General features: G+C 37.9%; 3 protein-coding genes and 1 non-coding gene across 4 annotated transcripts; 2 read left to right on the plus strand and 2 right to left on the minus strand.

Moving 5' to 3' along the window:
• Positions 1-254: 254 nt before the first annotated feature.
• On the minus strand, positions 255-4,535 carry LOC112015949 (large ribosomal subunit protein eL42). Its single transcript, XM_024048416.2, has 4 exons — positions 4,403-4,535; positions 3,158-3,337; positions 595-669; positions 255-466 (listed from the first exon to the last, which is right to left on the minus strand). The coding sequence occupies exons 1-4, from the start codon at positions 4,403-4,405 to the stop codon at positions 407-409; spliced, it is 318 nt and encodes a 105-aa protein (XP_023904184.1). The 5' UTR covers positions 4,406-4,535; the 3' UTR covers positions 255-406.
• On the minus strand, positions 2,914-3,113 carry LOC112015967 (U2 spliceosomal RNA). The gene has a single exon (XR_002883280.1). It is a non-coding gene; the product is annotated as a U2 spliceosomal RNA (small nuclear RNA).
• A 2,023-nt stretch (positions 4,536-6,558) lies between the features above and the next one.
• LOC136066697 (uncharacterized) lies at positions 6,559-7,536 on the plus strand. Its single transcript, XM_065771420.1, has one exon. It carries the CDS (start codon positions 6,559-6,561, stop codon positions 7,534-7,536), a length of 978 nt encoding a protein of 325 aa, XP_065627492.1.
• Positions 7,537-18,479: 10,943 nt separating this feature from the next.
• LOC112015920 (uncharacterized) lies at positions 18,480-21,012 on the plus strand. The gene is made up of 6 exons (XM_065771401.1): positions 18,480-19,018; positions 19,112-19,169; positions 19,768-19,983; positions 20,130-20,405; positions 20,571-20,705; positions 20,791-21,012. The coding sequence occupies exons 1-6, from the start codon at positions 18,642-18,644 to the stop codon at positions 20,980-20,982; spliced, it is 1,254 nt and encodes a 417-aa protein (XP_065627473.1). The 5' UTR covers positions 18,480-18,641; the 3' UTR covers positions 20,983-21,012.
• Positions 21,013-22,296: the final 1,284 nt, after the last annotated feature.

Consider the following 22,296-nt stretch of genomic DNA (forward strand, 5'->3'; position numbering starts at 1 on the left):
AAGGATAAAAGATCTGATAAATGAGATGTTGTAAAATGATGTGGTAAAATAATAAAGTAGGTGTTTGATGTTGTAAAATAGCATAATTTTTAGAACATCTGCTACGGATGCTCTTAGTTATAGATCAAAATTATCATATCCTGGGACATACATCGAGATCGTCCAAAGACCAAACTCACGTCCAGTCATCAAAATACGTTTGACCCAAGTAAACAAGATCAATCACAAAGCAGTTTCATTTGCACAGGTAATCATTAATTCAAACTCCAATATCAAACTTATGCAATAAAATATATCAAAATTCACTTCAATGTTTTCCTAGGCCAGCAAATAACTATCCCATATTTGTCTTCAGGCTCCAACATAACTGAAAGTAAGCAACATAGTAATAGAACAGAACAATCATTTAGAAAAGAGAAGTTCCCTTCCCCTTTTTGTCTCCTCCTATTTCAAAATGCTTGCACCTCTGCAAAAACGAGTTGCAACAACCAAGCATTAGCAAAAGGCAAGAATAAAAAAGCCAAAACAAACCAGCAACGTGTACAAAACAAAGAGAAAATCTGTGGAGAAATAACAATGTTGCAAATCAATTACCTTAATGGGGTGCTGTGAAACGTGTTTGCAGCCTTGGCATTGTAGCCTTAGCACGATCTTTTTGGTTGTCTTAGCCTGCTCACAAAAAAAGCCATCAATATATCAACAATAGACATTCTTTTATACGTAACAGTAGATTTCCATTAACTGGTTGAAAAATAACCAAAACAAAAAAAAAAAAAAAAAAAAAACCAAAAAAACAAAAANCCCCCCCCCCCCCCCCCCCCCCCCCCACACGTTGCTCTCTCAAAATCAAAGCTTCAAGAGTATGTTGGTTTGGGTTAATGGTTTGATTTTGGGTCATCTAAACCAAAGATTTAAGGGTTTGATGATGGGTCATAGGGTGGTGCAGTGGTGGTGGCGTGGGTTATGGGATGTGCGTTTTGTGTTTAGATAGGTCATGCAATGGTAGATTCTGGTCTGTATGGTGGTATATCGCAATAGTGAGTTAGTTTGGTGATGCAATAAGGATGGTTGGGTTGCGATTGATGGAAGTGATTTTTGATAGGGGGTAATGCTAATGGCTGTGGTGGTTGTAATGGGTTGCTAGTGAGAGTAGTGGTGGTGGTAATGGTAGCTAGTTGCTGCTGCTAATGGATGTGATTTTCAGTATGAATATGGGTATGCAATTTTCAGTGGTTGTAGCGGTGGTGAGCTGTGGTTATTGTGATGTGGTGTAGATTCTTTACAGTGACTAACAAAAAATAAAAGACCAAGCGAAATAAATTAAAAATAGTGCTTTCTTTTTTGAGAAAGTAAAAATAGTGTCATTTAAAGAATAAGAAATGAGATTGGATGAACTGTAAAATGACTGGTCAAAATGGATTTAAGTAGTTTTCTAGTGCGTACACTAATGCTTATGGAAAACAATTTGCTTAGAAGATTGTGTTTTCTTATGAGTACAAAAATAGGCACTGATAGAAAAATAAAATAAAATTTTACTGGAATATCTAACGATATTTTTTAGCCATTCTCATTTTTTACCGAAATTATTCAAACCTATAACTTGCACATAATAAAGATAACTATAATCTATCCCAATAAATTTGAATTTTGAACCAAAATTAGCCCTAAATGTATAAAAAGACGTCACAAATTATCCATATAACAAATCTCATCACCCATCATAATATAAATATACTCGTGCTAGTTTCTTTCACCCATTGATAATGGTGGCACCACAACACAAAGTTACCACATAACCAGCTCCAGCAGCAGGCTCTGGATGTTTTAGAGCACCCACAGTAGATGTGGGATATGTGCCAAATGCTAAATATTTGGCACATATCCCACACCAAACAAAAAAAAGAGCTCCCATCAGCTGTGGCATATGTGCCAAAATTATACCACATTTGTCCGTACCGTTGCAAATTTGCAACGGTACGGACAAATGTGGTAAAAAAAAATAATATTTTTTATTGGCTTTCTCTCTCTTCGCATTCGGTCTTAATTTCTTCTCTCTCTTCTCACAGACCCAGCTCCTCCCTCTCTCCAGTTTATTCTTTTTCTCTTCTCTCTCACCTCTGTTCTCTCTCACCGATTTCCTCCATCTCCACTCTCCCATCACCGATCAAGCCGCCGCCATCGCTTCTCGTTTGAAGACTCCATCGCCGCTGATCTGAAGACGCCATCGTTCTACATCGCCGTCGATCTGAAGACTCCATCGTCGCCATCGCCTCTCGTTTGAAGACGCCATCGCCGATCTCCCTGCCTCCCTGCCTTCCTCCACTCTCGCCGACCCATCTCCCTTGCCACTCGCCACCGACCCATTAGATGCAGTGCAGACCTATAAAATTTGCCCATCTGCCGACCCATCGAAGCTCTGTACTCAGTTAAGGTGGACAGAAAAATGGCGCTGTGATCGGCAACGACGGGAATTTTTCTTGGTTCATAGGTTTTGGATTGTTGGGTTTATGGTTTCCGATATGTTGAGAAGGTGGTTTTTTTTTTTTTTTTTTATGTTGCCGTGGGTTTTATTTTTTGTGGTGGCTTGCATTTCGGTTGTGGGGCTTTTGTGGGTTTTCGATTTGTGTCGTCTGTGGGTTTTGGTTTGTGTAGTGGGTGGACAGTTTTTCTGGGATGTGTGGGTGGTGGCTGTGGCTAATTCAGCGGAGCTGTGGTCGGCTAGTTCTGTGTGGCGTTGGATAGGTGGCTGTGCCGTTGATAGGTGGGCGAATCGGTGATTGTGGCCGCATTGTTGTAGTAGTAGTTGTTGTTGTTGTTGCTGCGGCGGTGGTCGATGATGACGATGAGGGATATTTGTATTTAAAAAAAAAAAAAAAAAATCAATTGAAGGAATCTGAATTATTCTTTTTTTCGGTGGGGTGTGCCAAGCCTGCATTAGTGCATCGCATGGGAAACACTTAAAGGCCTCAGTAGCAAGCTACTGTAGTGGGCCTTTCCCCTTAAAAAATTAGTTTAATATGATGTGACCCAAATGGGCCACATATCAGATATTAAACTGATAAGAACATGAATTAATCTTGACATATGATTTGGTTCTTTTTCTGCGGAGAGTTACATTCATCCCAGGGAGAAGCGGACATAAGTAAAAAAATCATACCTTCTTGTGGAAAACAGGCTTTGTCTGCCCTCCATAACCTGATTGCTTGCGATCATAACGCCGTTTTCCCTGAGCAGCAAGGCTATCCTTTCCCTTCTTGTACTGTGTGACCTTATGCAAGGTGTGCTTTTTGCACTCCTTGCTCTTGCAGTAGGTCTTCTTTGTCTTAGGAACGTTCACCTGTGGTTAACAGCATACAAACCATATTTGGGAGTGAAGGTAGGCATTTGGCCATGAACCATTGGCTAGTAAAACAGCAATCAGTTGCAAATTCAAGAGAAAATCAAAGGGAAAATCAGCCATGAGTGCATAGTGATCCACTACCATTTTATGATTACTAAAACAAGCAGCTATGACATTACAAACATCTTCTAAAGTGAGCATATCCAGAAAATTTAATTAATGCCAAGAACATCAAACTAAAACTGTATACCATTTAGGATAATTTCTTGAGGACATTATTGATTATTTCCATTCCCCTTACCTCAAAATCAAAGTTCTGTAGACACCCAAAAACTGCACCCATTTATGATCATTTCACAGGGGCCTTATTTCCATCTCCCTTATCCCAATATTTAATGTCATATAGATACCTAAACACTCCTAGTAGAGTCAATTTTAGAAAAAGAACCTTAGCATCAAAGGCAATGGTTCCTCTAAATACACAAACTGGTTTCATGTATATCATTGTACTCCACAACTCATAAATACCACATGATACATCACACCTAAATAAAAATCTAATAAAAAAATCACCTTGCATCATTTTTATATCCAAAGAAAGAAAATACCAATGTGAGAACCCATGACACAAATAGCATTCAGCCATCAGAAACAAGAAGCAAATCACATATGCCCAAGCTATCACCTTGGGCCACTTTTCATGGTGACCATTAGACAAAGAGAACCACACACCAGAGAACCCAAAACACACATAACATTTCAAGCATAAGAAAAAACAAGCAAACCACATATGGGTAGCTAAGCCATGAAATTGGGTAGATAAACAAGCATATATGAGAAAACCCATATCACAGACAAGATGAACTGAGAGACAAACCATATATTGGTAGCTAAGCTAACAAATCTAGCCCACAAACCCCTACAGCTTCAAATAGTATGTTCAGATATTAATCTTGAGCTAAGCATAGCAAAATCCAAGACCCACAAAGATAATAACTTATTCATTTCTAGAGCGACCAAATACCCATTAAAATTTTGAAGAAAGCGAGAACGAGAAAGTACCATGGTGATGAGAATCAGAGCAAGCGAACGAACCAGGCGTGCAAGTGTGTGTGTGTGTTGGTGTAGGAAAAACCCTAGCTCACTGGTATTAGTTTAGATTTTATAGGGTTACGGCTCTGGGCTAGTTAGGGTTTGGGCTTTGCTTCTTTTTCTGCTTGTTTGGCTGCACCCAATTTTATATTCGGACCTCGGAATTGGATGTTCCGGTTTTTTAAGTGAATTGGGCCGGAAAAGGCCGGAAAAGGGTAGCAGAGTGTAACACTTTGTAGAGAAAAAGATAATAAAATAGTTGTATTGGATTTAATTATCATCACAAAATAAAAATAGTATTTGTGTTATATTGGCCAACATAACTATGTGTTGAGTTCAATTGAAAATTTTAATGTGCAACACAAATATTATACCTAATTTTTACCCTATAATGACTAGTAGAAGGGGGGATGAAGATCTTCTATATGCATAAATTGGAATCCCACCCCAAAATGAGTACTCTGCTTCTTCTTAGGTTTCGTTTGAAAGTTCATAAGTGAGTGAAATTGAATGATTATAAGAGAATGGAAATGAATGGAATTCAATGCATTTAAGTAAATGAAATGAATAGAATGAAATGGAATTAAGTAATTTTGATTTGATGTTTTAAAATAAATGAATGAAAATGAATGGAATGTAAGTAATCTTGTTTGAGAGTAACATAGAGGAAATGAAATTGAATTATTTTATGACAATATTACTATTAGACTCCTGTTTTAAAATAAATGGTTGAATATATAGGGGTATTTTGAGAGTTTTAGTAAAAATTTCATTAAATCTAATTTAATTTCCTCGTATTCCTCCTAATTTTTGAGAATGAAAATTTGAGATTTTAAGGAAATAAAGAGAAATGAGTATTCCTTTCTATCAAATCTATTTCCTCCCATTTATCCTCCCATTTAAACTCCCAAACAAGGGAATGGATTTTTCATTTCCTTTATATCCATTAAAACTCTCAAACAAGGGAATGAGATAATATTCTAAAATAATTATTTTCATTCTATTTCCTTCTCCCAAATGAGGGCTTAATGACTTATCAAAAATAGAAAAGTGAAGATCATAATGAAATTGTATTTCTTATATATATATATATATATATATATCTGTGTGTGTGTGGGTAAAAGCTCAGATTTATGTAATGGGTCTAAGGCCCTAATCGAAGACTAGGGCGTGTTCGAAGAGGAGAAAATGATTGAAAAAGGACCCAGGTGGACAAATTATGCCTGGAAATGAGCGAGGAGTATAGTCCGAAGAGAGCGTCAGTGGTCTGAAGAGTATGATCTCCTTGGATACGGTGATTCTCGGTCAAGTAAGTACCTGGATGGTTCAAGTGGCTTTCCTGACTGTTCCAATAATAAGGATAAACTTCAAGCATGTATGGAGATGATAAGAATGGATAAATATCTAGAGGAAAAGCTGTTACCACCACATTAAATGCACTGCAGCAATTTTTCTGACCGCATTAATATGGAGAAGACCCCTGAACAGTGCACTCTCAACCACCACCACTCATAGAGAACTAAAGAAAAGGTCTGATTGGATACATACTCAAGTAGATGCTCAAATGACTAACAAGTGTATGATCAAGATGATCCAAAAGGCACTATATAATGTGAAAGATCCCCCATAAGAAGGGGGAGGAGAGATAAGAGAAACTGTAGTACAAAAGATTGTTAGAGTTCAAAAATAAAATTATAGTTTATGAACTATCTCTTCGGACGTTTATTCAGTCAGGCTTTATAAGTGCCTTTATGTTTATCTATCTTTGAATCTCATGCTAGTCATTGTTTAATTCTTATCCAGTCCAACTCTTTCACCCACTCTCTATAAATTCGTTGTCTTGGGTTTATTGGGCTCAGACTCCAGATCTTTTAGGCTTGGGCCACAAAAATTGACCCTACAATTGGCGCCGTCTGTGGGAAGAGTTTGAGCAAGAGTGGAAGCAACAATTGATGATGGCAGAACCAAGGCAACAACCAGCAGAATCTAGAGCATTCCAGCACGTTGATCCTTTTCTTAACTTGGAGCAGGGACATGATCGTGAAGGTAGTGTACACACTACGCATACTGATTGAAGCCAGTTACATAGTGGAAGTCATGTGTCTCATGCAGAGAAAAACAAGAACATGCAACTAGAGATTGACAAGCTGAAAAGAAAGTTGTGCTATGTAAAGAGAAGGCAAACATATTCTTACTCTGAGGATGACTCTGACGATGAGCAGGATGTCTCTTACAGACGTAGGACCAGAACACCAGTTACTGAGTCTTTCTATTACGAAGAAGAGCACTATCACGGGCGCCAACCACCAAGTCCATCACATGGGGGTATAGGGAATGATGCTATAAGCAAAGCTTTGAATCAAATCTCCAAATCACCTTTCACGCGCAGGATCGAACAGGCAGAGCTTCCTTGCCGTTTTCATCAGCCGATATTCACTATCTACAACGGAAGGACAAACCCTGTAGAACATGTGAGCCATTTCAACCATAGGATGGCAGTCCATTCTAAAGATGAAGTTTTGATGTGCAAAGTCTTCCTTTCCAGTTTTGGACCAGTTATGATGAGATGGTTTGACAGTCTGAAAGCAAATTCCATTAACTCTTTTAGAGAAGTCACTCAAGCATTTGGTTCTCGTTTTGTCACCTGCCGAAGAATGGCTAAGCCCTTAGCTTCTTTGTTATCTTTGAGCATGCAAGAAAGTGAGATCTTGAAAACATACTCAAATAGGTACTGGGAAATGTTCAATGAGATGGAAGACGACTGCAATGGAGTGGCCCTTAATACGTTCAAGCTTGGCCTCCCCATTGAACATGGTTTAAGGAAGTCTCTAACTGGTAAGCCAGTTACTAACGTGCGTCAGCTCATAGACCATATTGACAAGTATAAAAGAGTTGAGGAAGATCAGCAGCAGAAAAAGGGAAAAGATAAGGTCATCCCCCAAGAGATGAGAGATTTCAGGTCGGATAGATATGGTAATAACAAGCAGCGTAGGGATTTTTCTAGGCAATCAGGATCAGCAAATCTTCAAGTTGTCAACACTGTATTCAAAGAGCCAGTGCATCAAGTGTTAAAAAAGATCAAGAATGAACCATTCTTCAAGTGACCAAATAAGATGGTAGGAAACCCTGAGAGGCGTAATTATAACCTCTATTGCCAATACCATCAGGACCACGAGCATACCACAGAGGATTACAGGAGCCTGTAGGATCATTTGGACCAGCTTGTCCACGAGGGTCGATTGAAACAACTTTTGCATCATTCCAGCAGCCGAGGAGGTCAGACAAACTCAGAGCCCCGAAGAGATGATTCTTTAAAGCATCTTTTGGGAACTATCAATGTCATCTTCGCAGCACCGGGGAGAATAGGATCTTCGCCATCCAAGGTTATGTCGATGGCTCGGTTACCTGCAGGAGACTTTAGTCATGGTCCGAAGAGAGTTAAATCGGATACCAAACCGGTATTAGGATTCTCGGATGAAGACAAGGTTGGGACCATCCAACCCCATGATGATACTTTGGTGATCACCCTCAGAATTGGAGGGTATGGCGTGAAGAGGGTTATGGTGGACCAAAGAAGCGCGGTAGAGATAATGTATCTTGATCTCTACAGGGGACTGAACTTAAAACCCAATGATTTGGAACCATACAATTCTTCCCTGGTGAGTTTTAAAGGAAGAGTTGTTACCCCGAAGGGACAAATACGAATGCCTGTGCAAACTGGTGCAGAGGTAGTAGAGGTGGATTTCATCGTTGTGGACGTATATTCGCCCTATACTGCAATTGTAGCTAGACCTTGGCTCCATACACTAGGGGCTGTTTCCTCTACTCTACATCAGAAGGTTAAATATCCATCTGAGGGACAGGTTAGCGAAATCTGGGGAGATTAGTCCATGGCCAGACAGTGCTTAGTGGCTCCATCCGGCATAAGCCCGAAACTGAGTCCTTGACCTAGGCCGAAAGGGGTTTATAGCAATTAAATCCTCGGGTGTCGCTTGTCGAAGATACAGCCAAAGGCGCTAGGTGCGAAGATTTAGTTAAAGTTACTATCGAAAACAATCCAGAAAAGTTCTTTCAAGTTGGATCTCAGCTATCTCTGCAGAAGAAAGAAGAGCTAATAGAGTTCCTTAAAAGAAACCTTGATATATTCGCCTAGAATGCTTACGAAGCCCAGGGGTCGATCCAGAATTCATATGTCACCATTTGAAGGTTAATCCATTGATTACTCCTAAGAAGTAGCCTCCTCGGTGCCCATCCAAGGAGCATGCTGATGTCGTAAAAGAAGAAGTGACAAAGTTTAAACAAGCTGGGGCTATTAAAGAAATTTTTTATCCTGAGTGGCTAGCAAATACGGTGGTGGTGAAGAAGAAGAATAATGGAAAATGGCGAGTATGTGTGGACTTCACTGATTTGAATAAGACTTATCCTAAGGATCCATTCCCTATTTCAAAAATTGATCAGCTAGTAGATGCTACTGTCGGCCATCCTCAGATGAGTTTCCTGGACGCTTTCCAAGGTTACCATCAAATACCATTAGCTCTGGAGGACCAAGAGAAGACTGCTTTTGTCACCCCTATTGGGAACTACCACTACAAAGTGATGCCATTTGGTTTGAAAAACGCAGGATCCACCTACCAAAGAATGATGACGGGGATGTTTGAGCTACAGCTGGGTAAAAGTATCGAGATTTACATAGATGACATGGTGGTGAAAAGCAAGATCGTCTCTAAACATGTAAAGGATCTTGAAAACATTTTTGAAGTTCTAAGAAGGTACAAGCTACGTTTAAACGCTTTCAAATGCTCGTTTGGTGTAGGGTCAGGCAAATTCTTGGGGTACATGGTGACTCACAAGGGAATTAAAGTTAACCCTGATCAGATAAAGGCCATCAACAATTTACAAGCTCCTCGGAATCCTAAAAAAGTTCAGAAACTGACGGGAATGACCGCTGCTCTGAACTGATTCATTGCTCGATCAACAGATAGGTGTAAACCTTTCTTTTCGTTGATCAACAAATGGAAAAGATTCGAGTGGACTAAAGAGTGTGCTTTGGCTTTCCAATAACTTAAAGACTATTTAGCTCGGTCTCCAATCATGTCCAATCTTGAGCCAGATGAGGTCTTGTTTGCCTACATTGCCATGGCCCTTTATGCCGTGAGTTTGGTGTTGATATGAGTGAACCAAGGTGTACAAAGGCCAGTTTACTATGTGAGTAAATCATTGTATGAGGCAGAGATTTGATATTTGTCATTAGAGAAAGCAATCTTGGCAGTAGTGCTCGGCACTCGAAAGTTGCCTCATTATTTCCAAGCGCACACAGTGGTTGTTCTTACCCAACTTCCACTCAAAACCATACTCAGAAGTGCTAACTACACATGGAGAATAGCTAAATGGGACACTATCCTAGGGGCTTTTGACATCAAGTATATGCCATGCACCTCCATAAAGGGGCAGGTCCTCACAGATTTAGTAGCTGAGTTTACTGAGCCCTCGTTAGAAGAATTGATACCAACATAGGACATGGATAGAAAATCGGTTGGCGTGATCTCCCAAAAAGGCCCTTTATCCTGGGAAGTGTATGTAGATGGTGCAGTGAACCAGAAAGGATCTAGTGTTAATATCTCCAGAAAAAATCATTATTGAAAAATCGCTAAGATTAAGCTTCACGGCCACAAATAATGAGGCTGAATATGAAGCTCTACTGATGGGAATGGTTATGGTTCAAAGGATAGGAGGAAAGTTAGTGGAAGTGTTCTCGGACTCAAGGCTAGTCATCGGACAAGTGCAAGGAGAATTCGAGGCGACAGATGAACGAATGCAAGAGTATTTAAGCCAAGTCAAATGCTTGCAGTCGGAGTTTGCATCTTTTAACTTATTGCACATCCCCAGAAGTGGAAATGCACATGCTGATTATTTGGCCACGCTCGCCACATCTTCGGCGTAGAATTTGCCTAGAGTTATCCTTGTCGAAGACCTGCATAAGCCTACGGGAACAAGGGGTGAGGTTGTTCAAGTTCATCAAATCAGAGTCGAGTTCAGTTGGATGGATCCTATAGTTAAACTCCTGAAGGATGATATTTTGCCTGAAGAGAAGCTGGAAGCCGATAAAGTTCGGAGGAAATCAACTAGATTCTTGTTATCCGAGGACCATAAATTGTACAAACACTCCTACTCAGGACCATACTTATTATGCATGCATCCTGAAGCAACCAAATCACTTTTAGAAGAATTGCACGGAGGAATATGTGGAAGTCATACTTGAGGTAAATCTTTGGCTCACAAGGCCATTATTTAAGGTTATTGGTGGCCGAATATGTAGAAAGAAGCCCATGAATATGTTAAAAAATGAGATCAATGTCAGCGATTTGCACCAAATATACATCAACCAAGCGAAGTCCTTAATCCACTATCTAGCCCATGGCCATTTGCTCAATAGGGCTTAGATATAGTGGGTACATTCCCTAAGGCCGCAGGAAATAAGAAGTACCTTTTGATCGGCACAGACTATTTCACCAAATGGGTTGAAACTGAGCCTCTAGCCAACATCAGGGATGTCGATGCAAAGAAGTTTATCTGGAAAAATATTGTCATTCGGTTTGGAATTCCCTATACTCTCATCTCGGACAATGACCTTCAATTTGATAGTAAAGCATTTAAGAATTACTGTGTTGAGTTGGGGATCACGAATAGATACTCCACCCCTACTTATCCCTAAGGGAATGGGCAAGCAGAAGCTATTAACAAAATTATAGTAAATGGACTAAAGAAAAGACTAGATGACATAAAAGGCAAATGGGTAGAAGAGCTGCCACACGTACTTTGGACATACAGAACTACGCCTCATAGGTCTATTGGAGAGACTCCCTTTTCAATGACCTATGGAGCTGAAGCTGTCATACCTCTGGAGATTGGATTCCCAACACTGAAAACCAGCTCATTTAGTTCGACCGGCAGTGGTGAGCTGTTGGAGAAGAGTTTGGATATGACTGATGAAAAGAGAGAAAATGTCATGGTCCGATTAGCACATTATCAACAAAAGCTCAGACAGGGCTATGATGTCAACGTAAAGCTAAGACCTCTAGAACCTGGTGACTTGGTACTTAGGAAAGTTATGGGCACTGCCAAAAACCCCACTTGGGGAAAGTTAGGACCCAATTGGGAAGGGTCATATCGTATTACCTTAGGGGCTGGCGTTGGAGCGTATTTTTTGGAAGACTTAGATAGTCATGTAATATCACGCCATTGGAATGTAAACAACCTCAAAAGGTACTATTATTAATCGAACCTTTTCTTTAATCAATATGCCAATTTATTATATAAAATTTTTGGACAAGTGTTTAAACTTAAATCCAATCATGCCTGAAGTCTTCGGACTAGATGATTTGGTTTAGTTAACACTCCGTTACAATTTCCTTAAGTGTTTAAACTCAAATCCAATCATGCCTGAAGTCCTCGGACCAGATAATTTGAGTTAGTTAACACTCCGTTACAATTTCTTTAAGTGTTTAAACTTAAATCCAATCATGCCTGAAGTCCTCGGACCAGATGATTTGGGTTAGTTAACACTCCGTTACAATTTCCTTAAGTGTTTAAACTTAAATCCAATCATGCCTGAAGTCCTTAGACTAGATGATTTGGGTTAGTTAACACTCCGTTGCAATTTTTCTAAATGTTTAAACTTAAATTCAATCATGTCTGAAGTCCTCGGACTAGATGATTTAGGTTAGTTAACACTCCCTTACGATCCTCCTAAGTGTTTAAACTTAAATCCAATTATGCCTGAAGTCCTTGGACCAGATGATTTGGGTTAGTTAACACTCCCTTACGATCCTCCTAAGTGTTTAAACTTATTTAAGTAAATGCCAGCTTATAATAAATCTCTTCGGCCACGCACTCAATACAAAGTTAGTGTTCAGAAGTATTCTCCATAAATATTCGAAAAGAACTGTAAGATCTTCATATCATTCATCGCTTTTAATGTTTATTAATAATTCTTACACAATCAGTTTCTTCCAGTATTGGAGTAAATTGTTTGCATCATTAATATGATATCATTGTTAAGTTTGCCTATGTTATATTAACTACAAGTCAGTCATTTGCTATAATGGTAAATTTCATAACATGTATGACGAAGACAGAAAATAGAAGAACAATTTCATTAATTAAAAAGAAAGTACATTACAATCCCTTACATAAAAAATAAAAATTAAAAAAAAAAAAAAAACAACTAAAAACTAACTAATACAAGTACAAAATAGAAATCCTTAGATATCTAAGTTTTCGTTTGAAGAGCCAAAAGGTCTGCAGTATGGCTAGGCTAGGTAGCAACATCCGTGGTCTGATCCTCAACCTACTTGCCCTGGTCTCCAGTCTGACCAGACTCTTTGGGTGTTTCAGTAGGATTAGGAAGGGTTTGGTCGACTACAGGCTGCTCTAGAGCTTCTGGGAGTTCGCAAATGTCTAGGTGGTAGAAAACATTCTTAGGCTGCCTCAAGTCAGTCTCTAGAGGGACCCCAGTAGTTTCAAGGGCTTTATCCCAGGTTACATCGCAGTATTCCCTGCAGACCTATGCGAGCTCCTCAGTGAGTCTGAGTTGGGTCTCCTCCACCCCAAGAGTATATGCTGCCTGTCTCTCAGCCTCCACTGCCTCTTTGGCCAGCTGAGCATCTTTCTTGGCCAACTGAGTAACTTTCTTGGCTTTCTGTAGTTCAGCACGAAGACCTTTGACCAACTCTCTCTGTCTCTAGATTGATCTCGGTCATGCGCAATTTCTTGCATTGGTCTTCGGCCTGCTTTTCAGCGGTCTTCAGGCCAGCATCAAGATTATCCATTTGGCTTGTCGTATCTCTCAGCTGCTCGGACAGTTGAGAATAATCTTCCTTCAAACTACCCAGAGATTTTTCAACCTCAAACCGAGTGTGAGCCTCGGCTTGGGCTTCATTAAAAGTTCTTTTGTTCCACTCTTCGGCCACATAAACCTGCTAGGTAATCTATATAGTAGAAAGAAAATTTTCAATATGAAGTAAAAAAAAAATTTAAATTAATTAATTAATCAATATTTTAATTGAAAAAATGGACTAGTTCACTTACCATGGCCAAATCCCTTTTGAGGGATAAGAAGAGTTCATACTAGCTGAAGCGTCTGGAAGACTCCATATCCTTCAGAAGGAGAAGTGGCTGCTCCAGGGCTTTAGCAACTAAACTCGCTCTCCCCCGTGGTAATTCTTGAGGGAGGTATCCCAGGGGATGGGAGCACCGTTCAGCTCCAGCTTAGAGGACTAGGTGCGTTACCTTCAGCGCACCTCAGCGAAAAGAGTTTTGTCTCGGCTCTTAGTTGACGAAGCCCTTTTGCTCCGCTGGCCCTTATCTACTTTTTGTTGCTTTGCCCCTTTTGGAGGCACCACCTCCCTTTCCTTATTATCCGTAATGAGCCTCTTCTTCTTTGGATCTGGCAATGGTTTTAAGCTGAAATCAGAGGGAATTTGAGGAGGTGGTGGAGGAATATTAACAGCTGGTTGAGATGTACTGGTCTCTTTGGCCCCAACTTTTTTAGTTCTATTCTTCATCAAGTCCTTCAGACTTGCCATGTCTTTCTCTTCTGAAGAATCGTCTGGAATAGCAGTTATCAAGACTCGAAGGAGAGCACTGGATTGCCTGTCAATCTCCTCTTCGGCGTTCGAGATTTGAATGACCTGTACCCCTCCTGAAGCCTCTTCTTCAAACTTGAACTGATCGATCTGTTCCTCAAGCGAAGAGGTTAAAGAAGCAACTCCTTCTCTTTCTGCAGCTGCTTAAAGAGGAACTTGTTGAACTGGCTGTATGAGCTGTGGTATGGCCTTTGGATTTAGATGTGGCGTGGGGGTGAGATCGAACGACGCTAGAAAGTTGCACTGAGAGGCGTCTATTTGGTTAATCCGATAGTCCCCTTGCATTATAGCGTTGCCGACCGGCTGACAATCGCTCAGTTTTAATGTGTAACCAAGAATAAGAGGAACAGCCTGGAGTTGCCTGTCTTCACTTACAAAAATTTATGATCTAGGTAAGTAGTTGAGCGCGGCAACGTTTGTAAGGCTAAGCCGAGGAGTAACGTGTGCTTTATCTGTTAACACCACAATAGAATTCAGTCAGAAACTTTAAAATATCGATACAAAGAGAAGAAAAATCATAAAAAAAAACAACAACAAAGGGTCCAAATCTACTGTTAGGAAACCTAAATCTAAGATGTCCCACCTGGCTCTCCTGGCTCGGTTGGGCAATGAAGATTGTCATGTTATGCACCTGAGACGATCAAATAGTCATTTTTCATCCCTTTGTTAGATTTGGGAAGGCAGGAGATGAGCCGAACAATGTCGGATCGGGATTTAAGATAATATCCCCCTCCTTTTTGGCTATGACATTTGTACATGTGTACTACGTCAAGCCAAGTGAGCCTTAGTTCTAAGTGACGATTCAAAGCGTCAATTGCCCCTAGGATCCTAAAGACGTTAGGCGCACATTGGTCAGGACAAAGCCTGTGGTTACGAAGGTAATTTTTGGTAACAAAACTCATAGGGAGAGTCATTCCCCTTTCTATGAATGCTATCATAGGGATTACGACTTTTCCCTTTCTTCGGTCAGATACTATCCTTTCTGTGGGACAATACCTCAGGTTTACTCCCTGTGGTATGCCGTATGTTTGCTTAAAGGCCTTTATTAAGGTAGGACTGTCGACAAGATATTGAAATTTACCCATTTTTGGTTAAATAAAGAGAGACAGAGAGTAATAACTGAGAAATGAGAGTTTGAGCGCCAAGAGCGTTGGCTGAGAAGAGAATAAAGGGTTTGAAGGGATTAAAACTTACACGAATAGGGTTGGGAGTGATCCTTAAATCCTTGGAAGGATTTGCGTGAATTTTTGCAAAAATGAGATTGAGGGTTTTAAAAGGCTGATGAGCTTGAACGTTTGGGTTTGCTGGAGAGCAAGAAATCGCAAAGTAAAAGAGAGAGAGTATTCTTTGAGGCCTTATATAGAAGCAAGAAAATGGGTGGGAGTTATCTCGCCCAAATTTTGAGGGAAAATATCGTCCGTTGAATCGATCATCCACCGTTGGATGTGAGAGATAGAACGCTGCCTAGAGTAATTAATACCGCTTCGTGAATACTGAAACAACAGCGGCAATAATGAAGCGCCCAGATTTATGCTCACGCACGTGTAAACTTAGATATTCTTCGAGTTTTTATCTTTTATTTTCTGTATCAAATCAAAATCTTATTTTTTCTCCTCGGATGCAAGGGAAAAACTAAAATTTTGAGAGGCTATTGTGTGGGTAAAAGCCCAGAGTTATGTAATGGGCCTAAGACCCTAATTGAAGACTAGGGCGTGTCCGAAGAAGAGAAAGTGATTGAAAAAGGACCTAGGTGGGCAAAATATGCCTGGAAATGAGCGAGGAGTATAGTCCAAAGAGAGCGTCAGTGGTCCGAAGAGTATGATCTCCTCGGATACAGTGATTATCGGTCAAGCAAGTACTTGGGTGGTTCAAGTGGCCTTCTTGACTGTTCCAATAATAAGGATAAACTTCAAACATGTATGGAGATGATAAAAACGGATAAATATCTGAAGGAAAAGCTGTTATCACCACATTAAATGCATTGTAGCAACTTTTTTGGCTGCATTAATATGGAGAAGACCCCTGAACAGTGCACTCTCAACCACCACCATTCACAGAGAATCAAAGAAGAGGTCTGATGGGATACATACTCAAGTAGATGCTCAGATGACTAACAAGCGTATGATCAAGATAATCCAAAAGGCACTATATAATGTGAAAGATCCCCCATAAGAAGGGGGAGGAAAAAGAAGAGAAACTATAGTACAAAAGATTGTTAGAGTTCAAAAATAAAACTATAGTTTATGAACTATCTATTTGGACGTTTATTCAGTCAAGCTTTATGAGTGCCTTTATGTTTATCTATCTTTGAATCTCATGCTAGCCGTTGTTTAATTCCTATCCAGCCTAACTCTTTCACCCACTCTCTACAAATTCATTGTTTTGGATTCATTGGGCTCAGACTCCAGATCTTTTGGGCTTGGGCCACAAAAATTGACTCTACAATATATATTCTTAATATAGTTCAATATTTTTTTGATCTATTTATATCTTATTGACTTGGTATGATATTCGTATATTATATAATCTTTCCAATGTGGGACTCTAAGTCAAAAATGATTACAAGTGCAACATTTGGTCTAGGTAAAAATTGTCGCCATTGGTCATCCCTTATAAGGTGGAAAGAGGGAAGAGATCTTTCCAATATGGGACTTTAAGCCAAAAATGATTACAAATGCAACACTTGGTCTAGGCAAAAATTGTCCCCACAATAATTAAGCTCTTAAACAAGCCTAAACTTAGTTATTTTTTTTTTTTTTAATCGTATCAAGCTAATGTTCACGAATCTATTTATAAACTTTTTTTTCCCATGAATTTAGTTTGTTTATTAAATAAGCTTAAAATTAAGGCTCAAATTTGATTTGTTTATACACAAACAAAAATTAATGATTTTTATTTTTTATTTTTTATTGAGTCAAGTATGAATTGTGGATGAATAACATGGTTCATTTACACATATATTTACCTCTTTACTTTAATAAATTCATTTTCCAAAATGAGTTGTCCTTTGATTATTTATGAACAAAATCCATAAAACCAAATGTTATAATGTTATCTGGGTTAGGTTTAAGTTACACCTGGTGTAACTCTAAGCAATATTACACCAACCAATAGTTTTTAATTGAATGCAAATTTTGACAAATCCACCGTTAGATTATATTATCTTTGTATATTCTCCATGCTTGCAAAATTTCAAGGTGATCAAAGATCAATAACTATGTCATCAATCAATTATTTAAATTCAAGTTTTTATTGTTTAAAATAGTGCATAAAAGATTAGTTTGTTGATCGAATGGTAAAATTCATTTGATTGACATTAAATTTGGTATGCATGTTAAGAACATATAAAACATGTAATTAAACGGTTGGATTTTCAAAATATGAATTCAATAATAAGTTATTGAGTGGTGTAACATTACTTAGAGTTACACCGAGTGTAACTTGAACTCAACCCATGTTATATATATATATATATATATTTTTTTTTTTATTTAGTGAAAAATGTTTAATAGTGAGATAGAGATAATATCCTAATTTTTAGGATTTTGATAAAAGTTTAAAAGTCTAAGAGTTAGGAACTTTTTTAAAAATAGTAAATTACTCTTTTGACCTGTTTGTATTTTTAAATTTAAAATTATTCAACTAAAAGATATGGGTACTTTAGAGAGTTTAAGAGTTTGTATAAGGATATTTTAGTACGTAAAATATTAAAAACCAAATAGAAAATCATCTTATTAATAGTATAGATAATGGTATAGGTTTGTTAGAGTTTTTGTTTGATTTAAATTTTGATGAGATACTAAAAAAAAAACTTTTTGATGAGATCTACCATAAATGTGGAAGTTTAGAAATACATAATTTTTCCTAAAAATTCTAATAAAATTTTTTAGAATAAAGATACAGATTTTTTAGAGTTTAACTCTATCATGGAGTCTTCAAAATCTTATCACCACATCATCAACTATTTAAATAAATAACTAAATTTTAAGAGTTTTTATTTGAATTTGTTTTAAAATGTTCATCACATGATAGAAATTAATCTACTGATTGAATGGATAGGATTAGCAACTATGATACAAATAAATTTGTTTATCTCATTGTTCACTTAATTAATTTTTTAATTAAAATTAATATCATTCTCAAAAAAAAAAAAAACTAAAATTAATAATTTTGTTCAAAAAAATGTAGCATATACAANATATATATATATATTTTTTTTTTTTTTATTTAAAATGAAATATAATATTAACTTGGCAATAAATATAAATTTCAAAGGATGAAAATAATAAAATCTTTTTTTTTTGGTAAAGAAAAATAATAAAATCTAAAACTATAGAAACAAAATTGATTTCAAGGACAAATAATTTGCAAGTTAAAAAAAAAGGTAGTTTGTTAATTTTTGGATTAAAAAATTCAAATAATTTTGGATGAAAAAAGAAGAAGAGGAAAAGACATACGATCCGAAATTCTCGAGTTGTCTGCGACTCAGACTCAAGACTCTCTGGGTTTTTGAGCGTATCTACTGCAGTTAGCACTTAGTACAGTACAGTTCAGTTCCATTTGCAATGGAGGAAACCCTAACCACCATACTTGAAGAAGAAGAAGAACGAGAAGAAACCACCGACCAACCCATGCCCGACGTGCCCCAAAACCCTAACTCTCTCGCTTCCGACGATGCCTCCGACTCTCACTCCGACTCCGACTCCGACTCCGACTCCGAAGACGAACCCCAGCAGAAAGTGGAGCTCCAAACCCTGGAAACGGAGCTCTCCTCCAACCCTTCGAACTACGACTCTCATGTCCAGTACATAAGACTACTAAGGAAAATGGGAGAGATAGAGAAGCTGAGACAAGCAAGAGAGGCCATGAGCCTCCTCTTCCCATTGACTCCTTCCATGTGGCAGGATTGGGCTAAAGACGAAGCTTCTCTCGCCACCACTCAGTATCATCCTCATCCCTACCCTTTTGCTTCTGTGTTTTTGATCAATTCTTTTGCATAATAGTTGGTTTCGTTTTGTTGCTACTGTTATTGTAGGCCCGAGGCTGTTGCTGCGATCGAAAAGCTTTACGAACGAGGCGTGTTCGATTATCTGGTTCGTTATCGATCTTAATAACTGAATTTGGATTTTCTCTCTCAAAATTGCTCATGGTACTAGTTCAAAAAAAGTCCACCATGAATGACAATATATGCATCTACTTCCTTAGGTACATTGCCAAACATTAGCATGTTTGTAATGTTGATTTGTTGGCACAAATATTGTTTTTGCCAAAACCTTAATCAGCTTGTACTCTGACTTGTGAACTATACGATTTGAAAATATGTTTATAATTGAGAAGATGGGATTTTTTTTTTTTAATCCCAATATCCGAGCGAAAAGAGCGTGTGGATGTTCAAATTTTATTAGTTATTTATGTTTGTACCTATCAAAAAGAGGAAACCTATTTATGTGTGTAGTTTGATTTCATCATCTTACCTATGTACATGTGGTTGTGAGCCATTTTTGAAGGTAAAATGGGAATCACCTTGTATTAGAATTTTGGCTTTTCAGTCTTTGGATTGAATAAATTCGGATCACTTTTAGTCTGTACTGAATGTGGAATCCTGGGGAAATGATTAACTGCATATTTTCTAACAACAATGGTGAAGATATTGCTTAAAGAATTGAGGCAATTGATTGTTTTATGTTGCAGTCTGTCTCCCTTTGGTATGACTACTTGACTTTTGTTCAAGAATATGATCCAATGGTACGTGATTGTTTGCCTGCTGGCATTTCAAAGGCACGAAATCTGTTTGAGCGTGCTCTTACTGCAGCTGGTTTGCATGTTACTGAAGGCATCAAACTATGGGAAGCATACAGGACATTCGAGCAAGCTATATTGCTTACTATTGATGAGTCTGATATTCAGGTCAGAACTTGTTCAGTAACCTTTTTTATTGTTTGATTAGGAATTTTATGATATTAACTAAAAAATCTGCTGTATTGCTAGGAATTATCGATTTTTTTTTTTCATCTAAGATCTATATGTAAGAGAGGCTCTCTTTTATATTGCAGGCAAAAGAAAAGCAGAATCAGCGCATTCGAACTTTATTCCACCGACAGTTATCTGTCCCTCTTGTTAACATGAAGTCAACACTTCAGGCTTATAAGGCTTGGGAGGTGGAACAAGGAAAAGTTCTTGATGTTGAATCCAGTGATTTGGATGGGATTTCTTCTCATGTTGCCACAGCTTACCAGAAAGCCTTGGAGGGGTATAATGCACGTGCTCATCTTGAAGAACAGAGTTCAAGGCAGGATATATCTGATTCAGAAAGACTTCAACAATTTGTGGTATATTGAATTTAAATTAGAAGTTTACTAGATTCATTTTAGAAAGCATGAGTTTTAAGTACCTTTTTATTATTTAGACTCTCTTTCTCTCTCTTTCTCTGTGCTGGTACAGAAGTGATGTTATTTATTTATTTTTTTTAAGTTCTAAAAGAGATGATTTTGCAGATCTACTTAAAATTCGAAGAGTCTTCTGGAGATCCAGCCCGGGTACAAGTTCTGTATGAACGTGCTATTGCTGACTTTCCAATAGCAAGTGACCTATGGCTTGACTACACTCGCTATTTGGACAAAACCTTGAAGGTTTTCCCTTCTAATTTTTTTCTATGATTTTTTCCTGAGGAGTGTTTTTTGCAATCCAAGTCCTCATATATTTCTTTGTCTTCAGGTAGGCAATGTTGTGAGAGAGGTTTATTCCAGGGCCACAAAGAATTGTCCCTGGGTTGGAGAACTTTGGGTTCGATATTTGCTCTGCTTGGAACGTGGCCGTGCTTCTGAGGAAGAATTAGCTGCTGTATGTTACAATTGGTGCCTTGCCTTTGGAGTAATTGTTTTATGGGAACTCATTTTAATATTTTGAAGCTTAAATTAAAGATGAACAAGTATTATAGTTGAAAAAAAAAAAAAAAAAAAAAAAGAAAAAAAGAAGAAGAAGAAGAAGAAGAGGAAGAAAAATCCAATGTACAATTTCAATTAGAGAACTCATCTAGTTTGAAAGCCCACACCAAATCTAGAAAAGTTAAGGTGGAGGGCTAGGTTATGGGTTAACAACCACCAGGTTCATGCGTAATAAAAAAAATTTAAAAATTTAATATGAAAGTAGAGCCAATACTTGCAAATATACTAAAAATCAATAAGTCAATCGTAGAGATAGAAAGGGGTTGTGACAATCTAGAGTAGACACAAAACAATCAGATAGTCAAATAGATATAAATTTTTTGATTGCAAGCTAGCACAAAAAGAAAGATCTCTTCCCAATATCCTTTCTCAAGTAGCCAGTTCAAGCACAAACCTTCCTTGTTGAAATTTCAAAGTCAGTCACAGTTAATTAGCAACCGTCAAACACCCTTGAATCCCTAATCACATTCACCCAAAAGTAAGTACTCCTCAAACTATGAATACTTGGCAGTTATGGTAGGTAAGAACTCAAAGAAAGTCAGTGATAAATAAAAGAAATGAAAAGAAAGAGGAACTTGCAAAAGATAAAACCTGAAAAGCCGTTGGAGCCTCTAACAAAATCTGTTTAAATTGTTTATAAACCAAATTTGAAAGTAGAAGAAAAAGAAAGAAAGAAGATGTAAAACGTCTTCAATTTGAAGAAGAATGAGAGAAACTGAAGAAGAATAAGAGAAACTGAGAAAGTGTATGTGAGTTTGTGGGTGTTAAATCTTAAAGTGTAGGAGTTTTAATTTACATATTTATTCCCGTTAGTTGAAAACTTGTAGGTGAGTATGATGATGGTATTTTAGGCATCAAAATTGAGGAACCCAAATAAGGGAAGCCTCTTAAATAGCAGTATATGATCTATACTACTATTAAGGGGAATTCTCTATTTGGAATCCTCATTTTTTTGGTTAAAAAATGGCCCTACAACCCTATGTTTAAGTAATGACAAAACTAAAGAACAATCCGATAAAAATACATATCTAACTCCCACTAAAATATCGCCTAAAAATATGGTCACTCTCCTATTGATTTTCAAAAATTCTCAAAATAATAATTACATATAAAAAATAAAGACATGGTTTTTTTTTTTGGCTATAAAATAGGACCACTAAGCTGAACGATTTCACTTTTTTTTTTTTTTCCTTCTTCTCCTTTTTTCCCCTTTATCAAGACTTAAACGTTTCTCTCTCTCTCTCTCTCTCTCTCTCTCTCTCTCTCTCTCTCTCTC

Source organism: Quercus suber, unplaced genomic scaffold, assembly GCF_002906115.3.
Source record: "Quercus suber isolate HL8 unplaced genomic scaffold, Cork oak 2.0 scaffold_43, whole genome shotgun sequence".
In the NCBI taxonomy this organism is placed as follows: domain Eukaryota; kingdom Viridiplantae; phylum Streptophyta; class Magnoliopsida; order Fagales; family Fagaceae; genus Quercus; species Quercus suber.

Coding starts and splice junctions, on each gene's coding strand:
- LOC112015949 (XM_024048416.2), bottom strand. Junction 670..3,157: donor AGCCTGTTTTCCACAAGAAG/GTATGATTTTTT, acceptor TTTTGTGAGCAG/GCTAAGACAACCAAAAAGAT. Junction 467..594: donor TTTCACAGCACCCCATTAAG/GTAATTGATTTG, acceptor TCGTTTTTGCAG/AGGTGCAAGCATTTTGAAAT.
- LOC136066697 (XM_065771420.1), top strand. CDS start 6,559: ATGCAACTAGAGATTGACAAGCTGAAAAGAAAGTTGTGCTATGTAAAG.
- LOC112015920 (XM_065771401.1), top strand. CDS start 18,642: ATGGAGGAAACCCTAACCACCATACTTGAAGAAGAAGAAGAACGAGAA. Junction 20,406..20,570: donor AAAGACTTCAACAATTTGTG/GTATATTGAATT, acceptor ATGATTTTGCAG/ATCTACTTAAAATTCGAAGA. Junction 20,706..20,790: donor ATTTGGACAAAACCTTGAAG/GTTTTCCCTTCT, acceptor CTTTGTCTTCAG/GTAGGCAATGTTGTGAGAGA.